The following is a 20,897-nucleotide window of genomic DNA, read 5'->3' on the forward strand; positions in this document are numbered from 1 at the left end:
CGTCGGCCGGGGTGGGGTTGAAGCGCTCGGTAGAGGATGGTGCTTGGAGAGGCTGTGTCGGAGGGGTTGCTCGGAGGCTCGAAGTTTTCGGACGGACTTAGAGTCTGCTGCGGTCGGGTGCTTCCAATGGTGCTGCATCGGCAAGTTGGCGGCGCTTGGAGGTTCATGGCAGGGAGAGTTTCTCCCTTCTGCCGCCTGTGTGAGATGATGAGTCTATCGGGACTTTGAGCCTTTTTTTTTACTGTGCCCATGGCCTGCTCTTTATCAAGTTATGGTATTGCTTTGCACTGTTGTAACTATATGTTGTAATTATGTGGTTTTGTCAGCTTTAGTCTTGATTTGTCCTGTGTTTTCTTGTGATATCATTCTGGAGGAAAGTTGTATCATTTTTTAATGCATGCATTTCTAAATGACAATAAATGAGGACTGAGTGTCCTCATAATCTAATCTATAGCATCTTTGTTTGCGGCCTTTATCACACCATAAATTGAAATGTCTCATACACTTTTCCTATTAAGGAACCTACTTATCTTTCAAGTTTGAGATAGTTTTCAGTATAAGTCATCCACAGTCCTGAAGAATGGTCTTGGCTTGAAACATTGGCTGTTAATTCATTTCCATATATGCTCTCTGACCTGTTAAGTTCCTCCAGCATTTTGGGTGTGTTGTTTTGGATTTCCAGCATCTACAGACTTCCTCATGTTAACATTTTTGATCTTTGTCTCTCTCTTCATCGATCTTTTTTTGTCTTTCGTTGTTTTTCTCTGTCCTATTCCTTCTGTTCTTACTTAAAATGGAGTGAGTTGGTTACTGTTATTTCTTTGTACAGAACACCAAATAAAACAGCTCTAATCACAAGACTGGCTCCTCATCCTTGACTTCCTAACCATATCATCTCCAGTTCGAACAGTGTTCACTTAGGTTTGATTTCGATGTTCATTCCCTCGAAAGGAATGATTGTTTGCCGAATTTAAGTTGGCGCACACGTGTTGCCATCCATTTGAAATTGGGATTGATTATTTAATAATAGATTGTGACGAGCAGGTTAAGAGGATGCTGATTTCTCAGGGGTTGCCAGAGTCAGCTGCCCATTGATAAGGTGTTTATAACGGTCTGTTTCAGAATGATGCTGGGGGTCAAAGAGCTCTAGTCAACAAATGGAGCACATTCATCAAAGCTAGACTGATCTGCTCTGTCCCGGGGCCTGATGGCATAGACACTCACTTTGATGAGCTTGGTAAGTAGGAGTCTGTCCTTACTGAGGTGAGGGTGGGAGAGGGTGAGGGAGATGATGTGTGGAGGGGAATGATGTAGCTCGTCTATACTGAGGTGAGGATTGGTAAGGGGAGAGAAGTTGTCCTCAATGAGATGAGGAACGCTGTTCTCTTTAAGCTGTGTAGGTGCACAGCCACACAGTGACTGAAATGCTCCCATGCACAGAGCCTTTGTTGCTGTGCAGCTGGAAATTTCTTTTATATAATTTTGAAATTATGCTAATATAATTGTGAAATATCCTATAATTAATTATGTTAACGAATATAATCCATACATTTTCTAAATAATAAATGTATCACAACCTTTATTTTGAAACATTTTACAGCTTCGATGTATGTTCGTTGTCAGTATTTCAAGTCAAAACACTGTTACAAATTGTAACAATAAACACAGAATGGGCCCACTGAACACTGATACCATGACATGCATATTAGAACAAATAAAAAACATTTAAAGTGCCATGTAGTTTTCAGGCCATGTAAAAATTTCCTGCTCAGAGCAATGTTGGTCCACGCAGATATATAAAAAAAATTAGAGGGAAAGTTGGTGAGGAATGGGGGGGGGGTGAGTAAGGGTGCCTGTCCTCATTAAATTGAGGAGTTGAGGGTGAGGGAGCATGACATTAAGATGAGGGATTGGAGGGATGAAAGAATTCCTGCTCATTGAGAAGAGGAATAGGAGGGAGTGAGGATATCTGTCCTGACTGTGGTGTAGAGTGGGAAGGGCAAGGAAACCTGCCCCTACTGTGTGGAGGGGATGAGGGACATTGTCCGTACTGTCTGGTAGGAATGGAATTCCTGAGATGGGGGAGGTGGTGAGGGAACTTGTTCTCACTGCGATGAAGAGTGGGAGGAGTGAGGGAGCTTCCCATACCAGTGCTGAGTGAGTCCAAGGCTGATGCCCAGCTCCAGCCCAGTGGAATCCAACCGGTTACTCCGAGATGTGACAACTGACAACAGATTGTGATGCTGCATCCCTGGTCTGAAGTCTGAATATTTATCTACTGTATATCTGAACAAACCACTTTTTCAGTGGCAAGAATTCTTCTAATGCTGGGATCCAGACACATATATCAGCCTTCCCATGTGGAGGGTGAAACACAGCTCTCCGCTCAAAGGAGCCCTGGCTGTTGGATTCCTGCACAACCCACTGAGATCCTTCAGAGGTGTATCAGCTTCTGGAGGTTTTTCAGCCCAGGTCCAGGGAACAGGGACTGAAAGCGTAGCCAGTCTTCCACCACAAGAGAGGTCCTTCCCTGTCCTGGGCTTTGTCTTGATCTGGAACCAGATCAGGAACCCAGTGGAAGCCTGAATTGTTTTGAAGAACTAAACTGCTCACAGAAGGGTCTCAGTCCATCAAGGGCCATCCCGGACAAACATCTCCCACAAGTTGGTGTCAGTCTTTGGAAATATCTTTGAAATGCATCCTGTGCCCTCTTCTCAATGGAGATGAGAGAGGAAGGCATATTTAAAGTGCCAACATCAAAGAACAAATTCTCCCAATGGTTATATTCATAACATCTCACCTTGTCTTCTGTGTCACAGAGGATGTCTTTCTACTGAGGACTAAGGACGAGAAGAATCCAGAAATCTATGCTATCTTTAGCACAATAAGGTAGGGAACCATTTTAGTTGTTGTCCAGTAGTAGATAATAGTGGACCATGAACTGGTAATGATAAAAATATTTACAGTATCAGTCTCTGAGCTCTAGAACAGTTCAACCTTTATTATACAGGAAGGTCCTTCACCAACAATTGACTGTATTAACACTGTCGATGTTATTTCAGTAACGTTTTCCAAGGCTATGCTGTTTGTGTGTATCGTATGGCTGACATCCGGGAGGTCTTCAATGGACCGTATGCACACAGAGAAGGGCCAGATTATCAGTGGACGGCTTACGAGGGCAAAGTGCCTTATCCAAGACCTGGGTCTGTGAGTATCTTTGCGTGGAGGCATCAGTCACTGCTGCTCTGCATTCCCACACAGTCTGTTATTTAATATTTGATTTAATCAGTCACTCAGTCCAACCAGTACATATCAGCCTTTATGTGGTATTGAGATCTGAGGTTCAGAAGTCAAGAATGAGGCATGCAACTTGGAAGTTACAGCCATTTTATCAAGTTTTACAAGAGCAAAGACCAAAGAACGAAAAGAAAAAGAATAAATAAGTTGTGTTGACTTAGACCAAAATTAGCTCCAAGTGAAAAGAGAACAGATCACAATGCCAGTTAACCTATGAAATAGCCAGATTCAAGTGACATGCTATAGAAAACCTAAGAAACTTCTAGAAAAATACAGAAACAGCTATACTCATTCATTCTTTATGTGCCATGTCATATGGCACAGATAATCATGGTCTTTCCATGACTGTGATTGTTCTTGCCAAATGTTTCTGCAGAAGTGGCTTACCATTGCTTTCTGGGCAGTGTCTTCACAAGATGGGTGACCCCAGCCATTATCAATACTCTTCAGAGATTGTCTGCCTGGTGTCGGTGGTGGCGTAACCGGGACTTGTGATATGCACCAACTGCTCATCCGAACATTCACCACCTGCTCCCATGGCTTCACGTGACCCTGACTGGGGTCAAAGCCAGTTCTACACCTTGCCCAAGGGTGACCTTCAGGCTAACAGAGGGAAGGAGCACCTTACACTTTCTTTGGTAGAGACATATCTCCATCCTGCCACCCAACAGCTATAATACAATTACTGAAAAATTCACTGAGCAATTACACATATATAGATGATTATATAAAAATGCAAGCAAGAATAGGAAAGTTAAACTACAATAAAGATAACAATTTTACATCTTATGCCGGCAATTCCTATCTTGCAACTTTGTGTTCCCTTGTCCCTCATGTGCTTATCCAACCTCCTTTAATTCCAATTCACTTCAACCACTCCAGTGAGCGTAGGCTCTGTATTCACACCACCCTTTGAGTAAGCAAGTTCCTACTTGGATTTCTTGGTGCCTCTTATATAACAGTGTCCTCAAGTTGACCTCATCCCTCATGAGTAGAAATTTTCTCCCTGTGTCCTCCCTGTCAAAACCTTTCATCAATTTAAAGATCTCTATTGTGTCACCCCTCAGCCTTCTTTCTATAAGAGAAAGGAGACCCAGTCCAATTATCCTTCCTTAATATGTATCCCCATACATTTATGGGTTGATCCTTGTAAATCTTCCCTACGTCCTCCCAAGTGCCTGGATATCTCTTTCAGGATCTGGTCATCAGAACCATGATACACCACGTGCAGTTCCGTATTGGACCACTCTTTTCACTTCTCTCTTTCTAGAAATAAACATAAGAACATAAGAATATAAGAAATGGGAGCAGGAGCAGGTCATCTGGCCCTTCAAGCCTGTTCCGCCATTCAATGTAAATAAAATCCATCTGTTCCCCTCTATCCACTGTGCTTGTTATATCCTCAAGCACACAGCCTACTTGTTTTTCGGTGGCCATGAAAACCTTTGGCAACACCTTATACTTATTGTACTTATCCTCCCAAGCTCCCTTTTACCTTCTACACTACACCTTCTAGATGACCTCCATATTCTTCCTTTCATACACCTTGCGTTCCTTACCGTTGAACTTTATTTGTTAACCAGTTGATAATGTTCAAAGTTCAATGTATATTCATTAAAACTGGCAGCACATGTGAATGCAGCAGCCTCTCGGGGGCTCTTTTCTTTATAAAATTTGTTTTTTGCGATCCAAAGATAATTCTATTCCAAGAACATCAGGTACTGCAGGGTTACTCCATCAGTGAACTGCTCATTGATTGGAGTAGCTGGACTGGTGTTGGCGGAGGAGCCGGCCGACGTGTCGAAGGAGCTGGCCGGGATGGAAGAGAAGGAGCCGGCCGATGTGTCGAAGGGGCTGGCCGGGATGGAGGAGAAGGAGCCGGCCGATGTGTCGAAGGGGCTGGCCGGGATGGAGGAGAAGGAGCCAGCCGAGGTGTCAAAGGGGCTGGCTGGGATAGAGGAGAAGAAGCTGGCCAAGGTGTCGAAGGGGCTGGCCGGGATGGAGGAGAAGGAGCCGGCCGAGGTGTCAAAGGGGCTGGCCGGGATGGAGGAGAAGGGGCTGGCCGGGATGGAGGAGAAGGAGCCAGCCGAGGTGTCAAAGGGGCTGGCCGGGATGGAGGAGAAGGAGCCGGCCGAGGTGTCAAAGGGGCTGGCCGGAATGGAGGAGAAGGGGCTGGCCGGGATGGAGGAGCTGATCAAATTGTTGGAGGAGCCTGCCAAGATGTCAGACAAGCCATTTTGAGTATGGAGGAGTTGGCTGTAGACCGTGCTACTGCCTACTAGTCGGAAGCATTGAAGTTAGTGAAACATAACCTTGGGAGATTGTGTTGGACATTTCACTTGCAATCACAAGACTCTGTTGGACTGTGATAATGTAAGTTGATGCAGGACTGTTCCCCTGTCTGGTGGAGGGACAGATGGTGGGGGAGCTGCGTAGCCTCAGTTGTGACGAGGACCAGGTCTCAAGCCTTGGGCTTGCCTGCTGCTGCAGACCAGGTGAGAGGCGTGGAAGCATTACAGTGTGGCATCCGCGCTCGGCTGGGGCTTGGCCTCTCCTCATGGCCCTCCCATGTTCGAATGGTGGAATGACAAGCTGAACTGGGAACGTCTGTACACTGCAGGGAGACTGTACCTTCGATTACCGGACATTGTTGCTCAGGATCCTGGACCCTGCATTTTTTTTTCGAGTGAATATGCTTCTTACTCGCTATTTTGAACTATGTTACTCACTATTTTTGAATGTTTGCTTGCTATTTTGAATATTTTGCATCTTGGCCCCAGAGGAACGCTGTCACATTGAGCTGCATCTATGTATGGTTTGAATAATAATTAAACTTGATTTGATTTGATTAACAAAGTACATATACATTATACAGCCTTGTGATTCGTCTTCTTACAGGGAGTCACAAAACAAAGAAACCCAAAAGAACCTTTTAAAAATGACCATCAAACACCCAATATGCATAGAGTGAAAAGAGAAATCGCGTAAACAATAAACACAAGCAAATAATGTTCTAAATTGAAGTCCACAGGGAGTACATCCCCAGACCCTTAGGTCAGTGTGGAGTGGAGCATCGAGCTGAACCGGCCCATCCCTCACCTCGGGCCCCAACACCCTGACCTTTTTAATCTGGCCCGGTGTCTAAATCGTCATCCAAACATCTGGTTCAGTCACTTTGATACGACCTGGGGCTTGGACCCCGCTCCTCGATTAGGCCTGTACCCGACCTTTTCAATTTGGCCCAGCACTTAAGTTGATTAAACCTTGGGTCTTCCTCGCTCTTAGTGACGGGCTACTGCCTCGCCTCGCCTCGCCTCGCCTCGCCTCGCCTCGCCTCGGTTCTGCCACATTGAATTGCCTCCAAGTCCAAAGGGAAATTACAGGCTATTGTTTGCCATGATCGCTTACCAAAAAAAGGAGTGATTAACAAAATATTTGTTTGTTTTCTTTGTTTCATTGGCCATTAGCCAGAAATCGCTGAGATTCACCAACGCCATCTTAAACCTATTCCCATGAGTTGCACGATCTGATATTCATCCAGTTCTTTACAAAATTAGGCAATAAACTTCAGTTTTCAAGAACTTGTTTTAATATTTTCAAGTGTACCAAATAACCTGAATATCTCTGCATGTGTTGGTTTAATGGAAGTAGTCATTGTAATCATCTACTATTGTCACAGGTACCAAGATACAGTAAAACTTCGATTTGCATGCCATCCAGATAGATCATTTCAAAACTTAAATATATTAAGTCAATGCAAATGGGAAGCCAAAGAGAATACAGAATGCAGATGCTGAGCGGTCTACTGGGTATTTCCAGCAAATCATTACAAGAGAATGCAGAATATGAGGCCCTCCGTTGTTTGGGGGTCAACCATGGATGTAGTGTCCTACTGTCTATGTGATACGCAAGCCGGGGCAGTATGATACGGAGAGCAAGCTGATGCCCATGCAGCAGGCTCCACCTCTCCACACAGCTGATGATTCCAAAGGAACGGCAGAGACTCAGACAGTTTGGCACCAGTGGCATAGTAAGAGTTGTCAGTCAGTGTGGATCTCAAAGTAGGACTGCCTTAGGGGCTCCAGCTCCGGGCTTCTCCTTGAGGTTTACTGCTGAAGCCTTCCCCATGAATGGGTATAGCCGCAAAGCAGTGGAGGTTTGAGCTGACCATGAGGTCCATCTGCTTGAACGCAGATATGCAGAATATAGTGTTAGTTACAGTAGCAAAGTGTGGTGCAAGTGGACAAAAACGAGGAAAGACCACGACAAGGTTGATTGTAAGGTCAAGTGTTCTTGATCATACAAGAGGTCACTTAATAGTCTATAACAATGGGATAGAAGCTGCTCTTGAGCCTGGTGATCTGTGTTTTCTATCTTTTGTACTTCTGCCTGATGGACAGAGGGGCAAGAGAGAATGCCCAGATGGGAGTGATAGTTAAATCTGTTGCAACATACATAAAAGTTGCTGGTGAACGCAGCAGGCCAGGCAGCATCTCTAGGAAGAGGTACAGTCGACATTTTGGGCCGAGACCCTTCATCAGGACTTAACAACCCAATCAACTTTTATGCAATCTATGGACATGGAACCCAAGATTCCTCTGTTCCTCCACACAGCTAAGAATCCGGTCATATTTGAAATCGTATCTGAATTAGTCCAGGTCTCACGAGCAGTTGTCAGCAGCTTAAGCCACCAACAAACACACCCCTATAATACATTTCTTTTGCATTTTGCTGTCTGTGGATTTTACAACAACCTCTCCTTTCACTGTCGTTGTCCTCTGTCCTTCAACAGTGCCCCAGCAAGATCACCACGCAGCCCAGTCGCCGATACACCAGCACCAAGGACTATCCAGATGATGTCCTGCACTTCGCCCGCAGTCACCCACTGATGTTCCATGCTGTATACCCAATAAACCAGCACCCTGTGCTCATCAAAACCAACGTCCAGTTCAAGATGACCCAGATTGTCGTGGACCGGGTAGAGGCAGAAGATGGACAGTATGACGTCATGTTCATCGGGACAGGTATGTTACATACTGCTTGGGTCGGGGTTTGATTAGTCATGGTAGTTCAAACTGCATGGGATTAAAATGAAGGAGAAATTGGACTAACTTGGATTATTTTCTCTGGAGCATTGGAGGCTGATAGAAGTTTATCAAGTTAAGAGAGGGTCCATGACCATAGTTGTTCCTAGCTAAGCTTTGTACAGAATTGGTTTGCCATTGCCTTCTTCCAAGACAGGTGACCCCAGCCATTAGCAATATTCTTTGGAGATTGTCTTTCTGGCATCAGTGGTCACATAACCAGGACTTGTAATATGCACCAGCTGATCATACGATCATCCACCACCTGGTCTCATGGTTTCACATGACCCTGATCGGGGGGATAAGCAGGTGCTACACCTTGCCCAAGGGTGACCTGCAGGCCGGCAGAGGGAAGGAATGACTTACACTTCCTTTGGTAGAGATGTATTTCCACCTCACTAAACAAGGGAGGGCAGCCCATCAGAATCTATTCCCCAGTACAGAAATGTCACATACTGGAGGACATAAATTTAAGGTGTGCGGGAGAGGAGCTTAAAGGAGATGAGTGGTATAGATAATTTTTACAGAGAGAATGGTAAAAATAAAACTGCTTGAGAAAGCTGATGTGAGGATGACATTTACGAGGCTTTTAAATAGACACAAGAATATACAGGGAATGGAGTGATATGGACTATGTACAGGCAGAAAAGATTTAGTGCCGATATTATAGGCACTATAATATACAGCATTATCCTCTGCTGTATCGCTCTTACTTACTTACTGCCCATTAAGCCACTGGCATTTAGGGCAGCAATGAAAGTTCCCCAACTCTGGCGACATGCAGGGTTTCCTTCATCACGTCAGTAGCTTCCTGTCAGTTTTAACTACTGTCAATTATGCAAGTTCCGGTTGGAGACTCAGGAATACCATCGCACTCAGATGTAGAAGGACTCTTCATTGCTGTTTCCATAACAATTTAGTTTTTCCAGTCAGGGTTGTTCGCCGTGAGCTGAACCCCTGATCTTGGAGAACCGGTGGACCACTCTTAGTCTGTCCTCTACCCATTGACCTGTTTGTCATGGGTGACCCTACCAAGATCCAAAGCATAAAGACCTGACTCCAGCTCTCTGGGTCATTGAGGAATGCAAGCCTCCAAACTCAATGACAGGGTTGTGGTCCTCTTGGAGGTGTACTGTCCTATGCTCTGTATAAGTCCATTCTACCAAGTGATCAATGCCATTTTTAAAGAACCATTGTACCATGGAAGGAGGACATTTGTCTCATTACATCCATGGCAAGCTCTTCAAGCTAGCAACTCATTTATTCTATCCACCAGTCATTTCTCCACAGTCTTGCAATTTTTTCCTCAACAGATAGCTATCCAATTCCCTCTTAAAGGCCAAAATGAAACCTGCCCTCAACACATTTGCAGGCAGTGTTTTCCAAATTCTTGAGTTTAAATGTTGTTCCACATTACTTTCCTCTAATCACCTTTAAGCGATGTCCCCTCATATTGGCCATATCTGCCCTGGGAAAAAGGTGGAAGCTTTGCAGCATTATCTGAAGAATGTCTTCCTATATTTATCCCTCAAGCAAGACCTGATGAAATGAGCCCAATGTTTGTCCAGTGTCACTGCCTGCTATGAGGTCTTTGCAGATGCAATTAGCTAGCTGCATTAGAGACGACATCTCAGTGTGCAGTGCCTTTAGGTGGTTTTGAATGACATAGACTTACACAGCACAGAAACAGGCCTCCTGGACAAAGGGACCTACTGGAGCTAGTCCCATTGACTGTACTTGGTCCTTATCAGCAAAGCAGTTACAGTCCTGTTTCTCTGGAATTTTGGACTGTGTGATTTCATATGGCTCAGTTATTGACTCGACAAAACAGCTCCAGTGATCACCGCTTGGGGTTCAATTTCTGCCTCTGCCTGTAAGGGGTTTGTACATTCTCTCTGTGACTGTGTGGTTTTCCTCCAGGTGCTGTGGTTTCTTCTAACAATTCAACGATGTACGATTGGGGTTAGTGAGTTGCAGGCATGCTATCTGGTGCCAGAACCATAGTGATACTTGTGGGCTGCCCAGCACAGTCCTCACTGACTGGATTTGATGCACACGACACATTTCACTGCACGTTCCAATGTTTCGATGTACACATGACAAAATAAATCTAATCTTTATCTTTAATCTTTAGAGCCCATGTGGAAAATTAGTTATTAACTCCTAAACTAGGGGATCCTTCCCTGCTGTTTCCAGGTCTGTGGGCTAAACCAACAGACAGAATGTCATATTGGTTCAGTTAAACCAGAATTCCTCGGTTCAGAGCCAGTTTGTGGGAGAGTCATGTTGTATTTAACCCACTGCTCCTGAACTACAACTCTGCTGGGACCCCGTGCTGAACTCTGAGGTAAAATTTCAGCATCTTTACTTACCATCACACCCAATTTAATTAAAAACTCCTTTACCTCTTCTTGTGTGGATTTCTGGATCAGTATTTCATTACATAAGTTATTAGAAACGGCAGAAAGATAATGAAGAATTCATAATACTTGGGTTATACTTAAGCAGGTTCGGACAACAGTCACACACAGGAACTCTGCAGTGTGGCAACGCTCACATTTGAACTGCATACACAAGGGTTAAACAGTATGGGGCTCTTTGATTGTGTGTAACGTTATGCAGAATGGGTTCTTTTTTAATTGTGTGTGGTTCTGTCCCAAGCATTCATTTTTAGAGTTTTGGAGCACTATTAGATTAGATTCTATTTTATTGTCATTGTGCCGAGTACAGATACAAAACCAATGAAATGCAGTTAGCATCTGACCAGAATGCAAAGAATAGTGTTATTTACAAAATAACTGCGAATAAAAAAGTGCTACAGCACACAAATATAAAAGTACTGAGACAGTACAATACAGGTGCAATACTGCTTAGCGCTGTGATGAGAGGTTCAGCAGTGTCACAGCCTCAGGGAAGAAGCTCTTCCTGTGCCTGCTGGTGCGGGAGCGGAGGCTCCTGTAGTGCCTACAGGATGGGAGGAGAGTAAAAAGTCCATGGTTAGGGTGAGATGCATCCCTGGTAATACTTTTCGCCCTTCCAGGCAGCGTTTATGGTAGATGTTCTCAATGGTGGGCAATTGGGTGCTGATAATCCGCTGGGCAGTTTTCACCACACGGTGGAGTGCTTTGCGGTCTGATACGGGGCAATTTCCATACCACACTGAGATGCAGTTGGTGAGTATGCTCTCAATGGTACAGCGGTAAAAGTCCGTCAGTATCCTGGGACAGAGATGAGCTTTCTTGATGCTCCGCAAGAAATGAAGGCGCTGCTGCGCCTTTTTGATCAGGATGGAGGAGTTCAGGGACCAGGTGAGATCCTCGGAAATGCGGACACCAAGGAACTTGAAGCTTGATACACGCTCCACTACAGTTCCGTTGATATAATATGGACACAGGCCTTTCAATCTAACCAGCCCATGCTGACCAGAGAGCCCACCTAATTAGTGCTGCATTTGACTTGTATCTCTCAGCCCTACCCTTCCCTATACCTATCCTAATGATACAGCTGTACCTGCCTCAACCACTTCGTCTGGCAGCTCGTTCTATATACTCACCGCCCTCTGTGTGGTAGAAGTTGCCCCTCAGATTCCCTTTTAAATGTTCAAGATTCAAGATTAAGTCTTGAATCTTGAAGGTATCCCTCAGGTTCACTATAAATGGTTCCCCTCCCAAATGGAACCTCTGCCCCAAATTTTGAACCATAGACATGAAGTTTCTGCTGTATGGGACTGTATGGAATGGTGTCTTGTTTGATACAGAGTGTGCTTGGTGAGTCAGGGCAATGTGTCTATGGGTGGTGCATTTAAGCGGAGTATATACGGGTGTTATACATGGCGTGTATGACTGCATTATGTCTGTTTGATGCCTGTCTAACCCCAAACTATGCATTTATATATCTATAAAGACCATAAGGAACAGAATCAGGCCATTTGGCCCATTGAGTCTGCTCCACCATTTCACCATGGCTGATCCATTTCCCTCTCAGCCCCAAGCTCCTGCCTTCTCCCCATATCTCGTCATGCCCTGACTAATCAAGAATCTATCAACCTCTGCCTTAATTATACACAATGACTCGGCCACCACAGCTGCCAGTGGCAATGAATTCCATAGATTCACTACTTTCTGACTGAAGAAATTCATTCTCATCTTTGTTCTAAATGGACGTCCCTCTATTCTGAGGCCGTGCCCTCTGGTCTTAGACTGCCCCACCATAGGAAACATCCTCTCCACATCCACTCCATCAAGGCCTTTCACTATTCGATAGGTTTGAATGAGATCCCCCCCCATTCTTCTGGATTCCAGTGAGTACAGGCCCAGAGCCATCAAGCACTCATTTGATAAGCCTTTCAGTCCCGGAATCATTTTTGTGAACCTCCTTTGAACCCTCTCCAATGTCAGCAGATCCTTTGTTAGATGAGGCCAAAACTGCTCAAAATACTCCAAGTGAGGCCTCACCAGTGCCTTAAACAGCCTCAACATTACAATCTTGCTTTTATATTCTAGTCTTCTTGAAAAGAATGCTAATGTCATGCTTGCTTTCCTCTCAATCTGCAAATTAACCTTTAAGAAATACTGTATGAGGACTTCCAAGTTCCTTTGCACCTCAGATTTTTGAATTTTCTCTCTATTTAGAAAGTATTCTGTGTTTTTTATTTCTTTTAATAGCACTGTGCATTGTTGGGTTTCAGCTATAAGCATCTGTAGGCTTGCCTAGTAACCTGTTTGTGCATCGTATCATCCATGGTGGGGTGGGTGTAACTCTCAGTTCTGAATTGGGAGCTTCAGGTGGAAGCCCAGGCTTCGACCACGTTAACCTGAGCTACAGTGAGGACAAAACGTACTGCCAGAGGCTTTCTCTTTCAGAGTATATGGCAAACGAAGGTATACAAAGGCAGGTATAAATAGTATAAAGAGTAGTTGAGGTTTCCCGGACCAGTATTCCTCTTTGCACAATCAGCTCTCCCAAGAAAATATAAGCAGCAACACACATCAAAGTTGCTGGTGAATGCAGCAGGCCAGGCAGCATCTCTAGGAAGAGGTACAGTCGACGTTTCGGGCCGAGACCCTTCGTCAGGACTCACTGAAAGAAGAGCTAGTACTGTGTGAGAGGCTGGTATTGCCCATTATCGTTATTACCCACGTTTTTAATGCTCTGACTAATTTAAGGGAGAATAAGTCTTCACTCAGTTAAATCTGGTTCAATTCCTTTGAGTCCATTTTTCCTCACACAAGCTCGTGGCTTGTTTATTGACCAGAGAACAGACTTTCAGATTCTATCAATGGACAATTTAATTCCATAAGCCTCTTGTCCGCGTTTGCTTTTTCATTAAACTTTGACATTTGTGGGATCATTTTCCAAGGTCATCCAAACGGCATCCCTTGTCACCAGCTGTATTGGGTCGGCAAATTGTGGTTGCTGTGTGCAGCAGCCTACCTTCTTACAACCCAACAACATGCCCCCCCCCCCGCCCCCTCCCGAGCTCTTGGCGGGATATTCAACCTGGTCCAGTATTGCTTCAGGGCATCCTCCATTGAGATTAGTAAGAGCCTGAGCCTTCTTAGTTCTGCCAATGCCGTCTCTTGACTAAGGGTTTCACTGAGGGCTCTTTGTTAATACACAGTGAAGGAATGTCATTTCTTAGCTCCAGAAATGTCAAAGTGAACAAACTAAGGATTGCTGTAAGAGAACAAGACTACTGCTCGGCGTGACCCCACTGCTGATGGTTCAGTAAGCTAACAGCAAAATCTATTCAGGATTTACTTGCTTCCAAAGTTCTTGTATAAATATATCTGCCTCTGCATTTTATAAATACTGTACAGTGGCTGTGTGTGTTGGTTATTTGTCTTCTTGGTATCCTTTAGACATTCAGCAGAAAAAAATCGGGTTTCTGTCTAATAACCACCATACTGATGGCATGAATATTGATTTCTCCTTCCGGTAAAAAAAAATTTCCACCTCCCCCTTCCTCTATTCCCCACTCTGACATTTTACCTCTTCTCAATTGCCCATTACTACCCCCTTCCCTTTCTCCTATGGTCTGCTCTCCCCTCCAATCAGATTCCTTCTTCTCCAGCCCTTGACCTTTTCCACCCACCTGGCTTCACCTATCACCTTCGAGCTAGCCTCATTCCCCTCCCCCCATCTTTTTAGTCTGGTGTCTTCTCTTTCCTTCTCAGTCCTGAAGAAGGGTTTCTGCCTGAAATGTTGACTGTTTGTTTACTTCCATAGATGCTGCCTGACCTTCTGATTTCTTTCAGAATTTTGTGTGGAGGTTTCTTTATGATTGCTGAATGTTTTTTTTTGTTTCATATCACACCCTGACCGACACACTACAGCAAGTTCCTAATACATGTAAATGCACAGTTTAGGGCAAATAAAGCTGATCCTCATGGCCAACTTCCAGTTCATAATCAGAATCAGGTTTATTATCACTGCCGTACTGTAGTCATGAAATTTGTTATATTGTGGCAACTATTGTGACCTCATGGGTTTCCTCCAAGCGCTCTGATTTCCTCTTATAAGTGCAACACCTTGCACAAGGGTGACCTGCAGAACAGTGGAGGGAAGGAGTGCCTTACACCTCCTTTGGTAGAGACGTATCTCCATCCCACCACCCTACCAGATTATATAGGGTCCGAATATTGTAAGGACTAGATAGAGTGGACATGGAGAGGATGTGGGAGATTCCAGGAACAGAGGACACAACCTCAGAATATAAGGATGTCCCTTTAGAACAGAGATGGGGAGGAATTCAGGAGACCAAGAAACAGCAGAATATCAGGGTGTGAGAACTGAAAAAGTGATATTCCGTTTGGGTAGCCTCCGAGCCGATGGCATAATTTCTCCAATCTCCCACTTTCCCTTTTTCTCCTTTTCCATTCTCCATACTGGCTCCTGTCTTACCCCCTTCTCTTCACCTGCCTATCATGCTCTCCTCCTTCCCTTTCTCCCATGATCCATTCTTCTGTCCTATCAGACATCTTCTTCAACCATTTACCTTTTCCACCTATCATCTCCGTACTTCTCCCTTCATCCACCCTCCCCCTCCTCCATCCACCTAACTTTCCCCTCTCCTGGCTTCACAATATCTCCTTTTACTTCGCACACCTTTGCCTCCCCTCCCCTACCTTCTTATTCTGGCTTCTTTCCCCCTTCCTTTCCAATCCTGATTAAAGGTCCTCTGCCTGACCTGCTAAGTTCCTCCAGCATTTTGTGTGTGATAGTGCATATTTCTCTGTTTCACTTTGTAACTAAGTTGCATTTGCTAGGGAGCTGTGTCAATGGAGCTGGTGTTCTCTTCCCCTGCAGATACTGGAATGGTACTGAAGACAATCGCCCTGCGGAAGGGGAATGCTGTTCAGAGTGAGGAGGTGATTCTGGAGGAACTCCAGGTGTTCAAGGTATTCATATTATTATTAGATCATAATAATATACAAATAGAAGCAGAAATAATTATTTGGACAGATGTTCCTGCTCCCTATCCAATAAGAGCATAGGTGGTTTTCAACCTTGGCCCACTTTCCTGCTTTAACTTCACACCCCTCGATTCCCCTCAGTATTTAGAAATCTATCAGTCTCCCGTCGAGAGGCCTTTTGCTCAAAGAATTCCAAGGATTATTCACTTTCTGCGTGAAAAAAACATTTTACCTTGATGCTGAATGGCTGATCCCTTCATTGTGAGATGATGCTGTCTGGTTCTGCAGTACTGTGCAAAAGTCTTAGGCACGTACTCTATATAGCTAGGGTATCTAAAGCTTTTGCACAGTTCTGTATTTGTCAGTCTGGAGTGGAGAGCTGGCAGAAGCTTTATTCCCCCTTCTGGCTGAAGCAAAGTTTTTTGGGAATAGTGAGGGTGGAGTGCTACGGGGGGGGTGTAGGTCAGGTGGCACAGAAGGCGAGCTGGTGGCATGGGGCGGCAGAAGATGCAGCCGGGCCTGAGACACCAGGCAAGGTCATTTGATTCCAAACAATTGGTTTATTGATCATTACAGAATGTCTTTGAGGTGCTTCCCACTCCTTTGCCTATCCCTTCCCCCTTTCCAAAACACAATTCCCCTCTCCCTGTCCCCTTCGCACACCTCCGTTCACAATAGAGACACATATCAGAATCAGGCTTATCCTCACTCACATATGTTTCTTCTACAGCTGCAGCAGCAGTATAGTATTGTGCAAAAGTCTTAGGCACCCTACCTTTATAGGTCCTGATAAACGTTGTCACGTTTTTACTGTGTACTGCACCAGCAGTTATGGTCAAAATGACAATAAAAAGTGACTTAACTTGATATGTGTGCCTAAGATTTCTGCATAGTACTGACAGTACTGTATATACCACAGCCAGAGGGATCATCATTTTCACATCTACTTTTTCAGGCTCTATGAGAATCTTATATCTCTCATCGAGATTACCTCTTGTTATTCTAACCTGAAGAGAGGATGGGCCACTCTGTTCAATCTCTCCTTATGTGGCAAACTCAAAGGCTCAAAGGTCCCGTTCAGTGTCAGAGAAATGTATACAATATACGTCCTGAAATGCTTTTTCTTCGCAAACATCCACGAAAACAGAGAAGTGCCCCAAAGAATGAACGACAGTTAAATGTAAAAACCCCAAAGTCCCCCCCAGCTCCCCTCCCTCCAGTGCGTAAGCGGCAGCGAGCAACAATCCCCCCCCCCCACCGGCAAAAAAAAGCATCGGCGCCATCACCAAGCACTTAAGCGTGAGCAAAGCAATAGCAAAGACACAGACTCCAAAGACTTCACGTTTCACCCGGCATTCGACATATCACAGGTTCTCTCACTCCCTAATACAGGAGAAGGAGGTGTCTCCACTTTTCCCAGCAAGAGGGGAGACATAACAAACAACTTGCTGGTTTACGATGTTAAAAGTCCGTTACCTCGTTTTTTCCGAGCTCTGTTCCTAAAGACCGCAAAGATCCTGCGTCTTCGGGCACACGGCAGTAGATTTTCCAACTCCCCCAATGACACACAGGTCTTCTGCCATGACACCGACCCTCGATCCGTCCGTCTCCAGAACCCCGAGATATTAGGCTTCCAAATCCAGGCCGGAGTCTCAGGCCGAACCCTTGACGTGCCGAACAACAGCCAGTCCTGAAACCCCGAGAATGGGTCCCATTCCCGCAAAGAGCCGAAGTCAGCGTGTAACTCCAGGTCAGGGTCTTCAAAAGAACCCTGAAAGGGAAAAATAAAGATATTAAAGATGGAAGTAGAGCTGTTTCCGAAGATGCAAGCAAAGGAGTGGCCGTTTAGCACCATCTTAACTTCACTCTGCCTCATCTTGAACTCGAAGTTCAAAGTAAATTTATTATCAAAGTACATACAGTACATGTTACCAAATACTTCCTTGAGATTCATTTTCTCACAAGTATTTATAGGAAAAATGAGAGAATTTACCAAAGCTATACGTAAACAGTCAAAGTCTGACAAACAACCAATATGCAAGGTAAAAATAATACTGAGAATATGAATTGTAAAGAGTCCTTGAAAGTGAGTCCGTAGGTCATAGAATCAGTTCAGAGTAGAGGTGAATGAAGTTATCCACACCAGTTTGAGAGCCTGATGGTTGAACTGTTCCTGAACCTGGTGGTGTGGGGCCCAAAGCTTCTTACCTCATACTGGATGATAGTAGCGAGAAGAGGGCATGGTCTGGATGGTGGAGATTTCGAAGATGAATGCTGCTTGCTTGTGGCAGTGCTCCATGTAAATGTACTCAGTGGTGGGAAGGGCTTTACCTGTGATGAATTGGGCTGTATCCATCACTTCTCTGTTTCTGGGCATTGGTGTTTTTCATACCAGGCTGTGATACAACCAGCTAGCATCCTCTCCACTGTGCATCTGTCGAAGTTGTCAAAGTGTTAGGTGACGTGCCGAATCGACTCAGACACTGGGAAGGGTCAAAGGTACAGTGAAAAGTTTGTTTGCACCAACATCACAGGCAGGCAGAACACACGGAACATAAATTATACATAAATTACCAGGCAACCAAGATAAAGACTGTGCAAAGCAAAATATTAGTGTAAAAATAAATGCAATCAGAAACAAGTCTATCATAATGCAAGAAGTAGTTTGTAGCATTCTGTTATTAAGGAAGAATTAAGGTTGCATGGATCAGTTCAAGAAGCTAATGGGTGTAGAGATCTGCTGGCCCTCAACCTGATGGTGTGGAACTTCAGGCTTCTGTATCTCCTGCCTGATGGTAGCAGCGGGAAGGGGCCTTGATCGTTTGATGTCTCCTCCTTGAGGTAGTGCTTCCTGTAGATGTTGTTAATGGAGAGGGGAGGGCTGTGCCCATGATGGAATGGGCTGTTTCTGTAGCCTCGACAGTATTCATGCATATAGGAATTGTCAAATGAGTCAGGATCCTTCAGCAGTGCATCTGTAGAGGTTTGTTAGAGCATCTGGTGATGTGCCAAATCTGCTGAATCTACTTTCACCTAAGAAAGTTGAATTATCTTCATCATAATTGATGACGTTCTGGGCCCCAAACAGGCCATTTGAGATTTCAATGCCCAGTAGTTTGAAGCTGCTAACTCTTATCTGCGAATCTTTTTCCTGAGGTAAAACCAATTTCAAGAGTACTCCCGAGAAAAGAGAGTTAATTATGTGCATTAACAGCTTCTGTTTTAACATCGGCAGGTTTCGAATCCCATCACAGCAATGGAGATCTCTGTGAAGCGGGTGAGTACCTCAGTTTCCTGGCCCGCCTTTCATTTCTGTCCTTTGGTTGCTCTTAAGCCACAGAAGGTTTAGATCAGGAGTGCCAAACTTTTCTTATGCCATGGACCAGTACCATTAAGCAAGGGGTCCATGGACCCTAGATTGGGAACCTCTGATTTAGATAATTTAGATAAAAGCAAGCCCTTCAGCCCACCATATCTATACTGACCCTCAGACACCTGACTCTGCTATTTCCACTTACTAACACTTGTTTTATAGCCTACTATGCCTTGTTGGTTACATAGATGTTTATGAACTGTTGTGGGTTCTCTTCTTCCACCACCTTCTCAAGCAGTGTTTTCTAGTTCATAATCACCCTCTAGTTGAAGAAAACTCTTCCTCAGATCCCCTATAATCACTCCTCACTTTAAACCTGTGCCCATCTCTACCATGGGGAAAATTTCCTTAAGCTGTACCCTATCTAAGGGTTTTATAATTTTGTAGACCTCTCTATCAGGTTCCTTTGAGCTTCCTCTGCTCCAAGGAAAACAAGTTCAGTCCCTCTAACACAAGCAGTTCTGAGGATGCTGGAAATCTTGAGCAACTCACACAAATGCTGGAGGAACTCAAAAAGTCAAGCCATATATATGGAGGGGGATAAACAGTTGCCACTTCAGACTGAGACCCTTCATCAGGACTGGAGAGGAAAGGGGAATGTGCTAGAATAAGAAAGTGAAGGAGGGGAAGAAATGCAAGCTGGCAGGTGAGAGGTGACACCAGATAAGGGTGAGGGTGGATGAGTGGAAGAGGGAGGGATGAAGAAACTGGGAGGGGATAGGTGGAAGAGGTAAAGGGCTGAAAAAGAAGGGATCTACTAGAAGAGGATAGTGGGCCACAGAAGAAAGGAAGGAGGAGGGGAACCAGAGGGAGATAATGGGCAGGTGAGGAGAACAGAAGGGGTAACCAGAATGGAGAAAGGATAAAGAGTGAAGGGGGAGAGGGAGAAATTATTGGAGGCTATGAAGATGAAATATGAGGTACTGCTCCTCCAACCTGAGTTTGGCCTCATCATGGCAGTAGAAGCCATGGACAGACATGTCAGAATAGGAATGGGAAGCTGAATTGAAATGGGTAGCCAGCAGGAGATCCTGCCTTGTGTGAGCAAAGGTCCACCTATCCAATCTCTCCTTCAGTCAATATCTGGTGAATCTTCATCCATGTTGCTTGTCTACACATTCTTGTTGTTCTCCTTCTTTGCAGCAACAGCTGTATGTTGCCTCAAGAATGGGAGTGGCCCTAGTGAAGCTACATCAGTGTGAGACATACGGCAGTGCCTGCGCCGAATGCTGCCTGGCCAGGGACCCTTACTGTGCGTGGGATGGGAGCTCGTGTACCAGATACCAGCCTGCTGCCAAGAGGTAACCTGTCTGCCCCCAGGTCACAACTGAAGTCCTTCCACTGTCCTTTGGAATGTACCGCATCTATTTGGGGAGGATGCAATACATGGATTTTGCTCATGATACAATTGTGAGCATTTGTTCATACATGTTCGATGGGCTAATCCATGAAAAAAGTTTTTTTTAACTAGATCTGTTTCCAAAGGAGATTGATATGGAAATACTTCAGAAACTTTTAGAACGTAGAACAGATACATAGTCAACGATTCAGGAACAACTTCTTTCCCTCTGTCCCTCTACCATCCAGTTTTTGAATGGACATTGAACCCATGAACACTACCTTACTACTTTTTTGCACTACTTATTTAATTTAACTTCATATATATATATGCAGAAGTCTATGAACCTGTGCTTTGTGGCCACTTTATTAGGTACAGGAAGTAACTAA

At 44.7% G+C, this 20,897-nt stretch overlaps 1 protein-coding gene across 2 annotated transcripts in view; it reads left to right on the forward strand.

Moving 5' to 3' along the window:
• Positions 1 to 20,897, forward strand: part of LOC140210982 (semaphorin-3G-like) — a 229,440-nt gene that overhangs the window by 192,658 nt on the left and 15,885 nt on the right. For both annotated transcript variants that reach the window (XM_072280298.1, XM_072280299.1), the window contains exons 8-14: positions 1,123 to 1,237; positions 2,820 to 2,889; positions 3,063 to 3,207; positions 8,090 to 8,321; positions 15,690 to 15,781; positions 19,032 to 19,073; positions 20,313 to 20,470. In XM_072280298.1, coding sequence (XP_072136399.1) covers positions 1,123 to 1,237; positions 2,820 to 2,889; positions 3,063 to 3,207; positions 8,090 to 8,321; positions 15,690 to 15,781; positions 19,032 to 19,073; positions 20,313 to 20,470 — 854 coding nt within the window. The remainder of the gene's footprint in view (positions 1 to 1,122; positions 1,238 to 2,819; positions 2,890 to 3,062; positions 3,208 to 8,089; positions 8,322 to 15,689; positions 15,782 to 19,031; positions 19,074 to 20,312; positions 20,471 to 20,897) is intronic.

This window comes from Mobula birostris, chromosome 16 (assembly GCF_030028105.1).
Source record: "Mobula birostris isolate sMobBir1 chromosome 16, sMobBir1.hap1, whole genome shotgun sequence".
Classification (NCBI taxonomy): Eukaryota; Metazoa; Chordata; class Chondrichthyes; order Myliobatiformes; family Myliobatidae; genus Mobula; species Mobula birostris.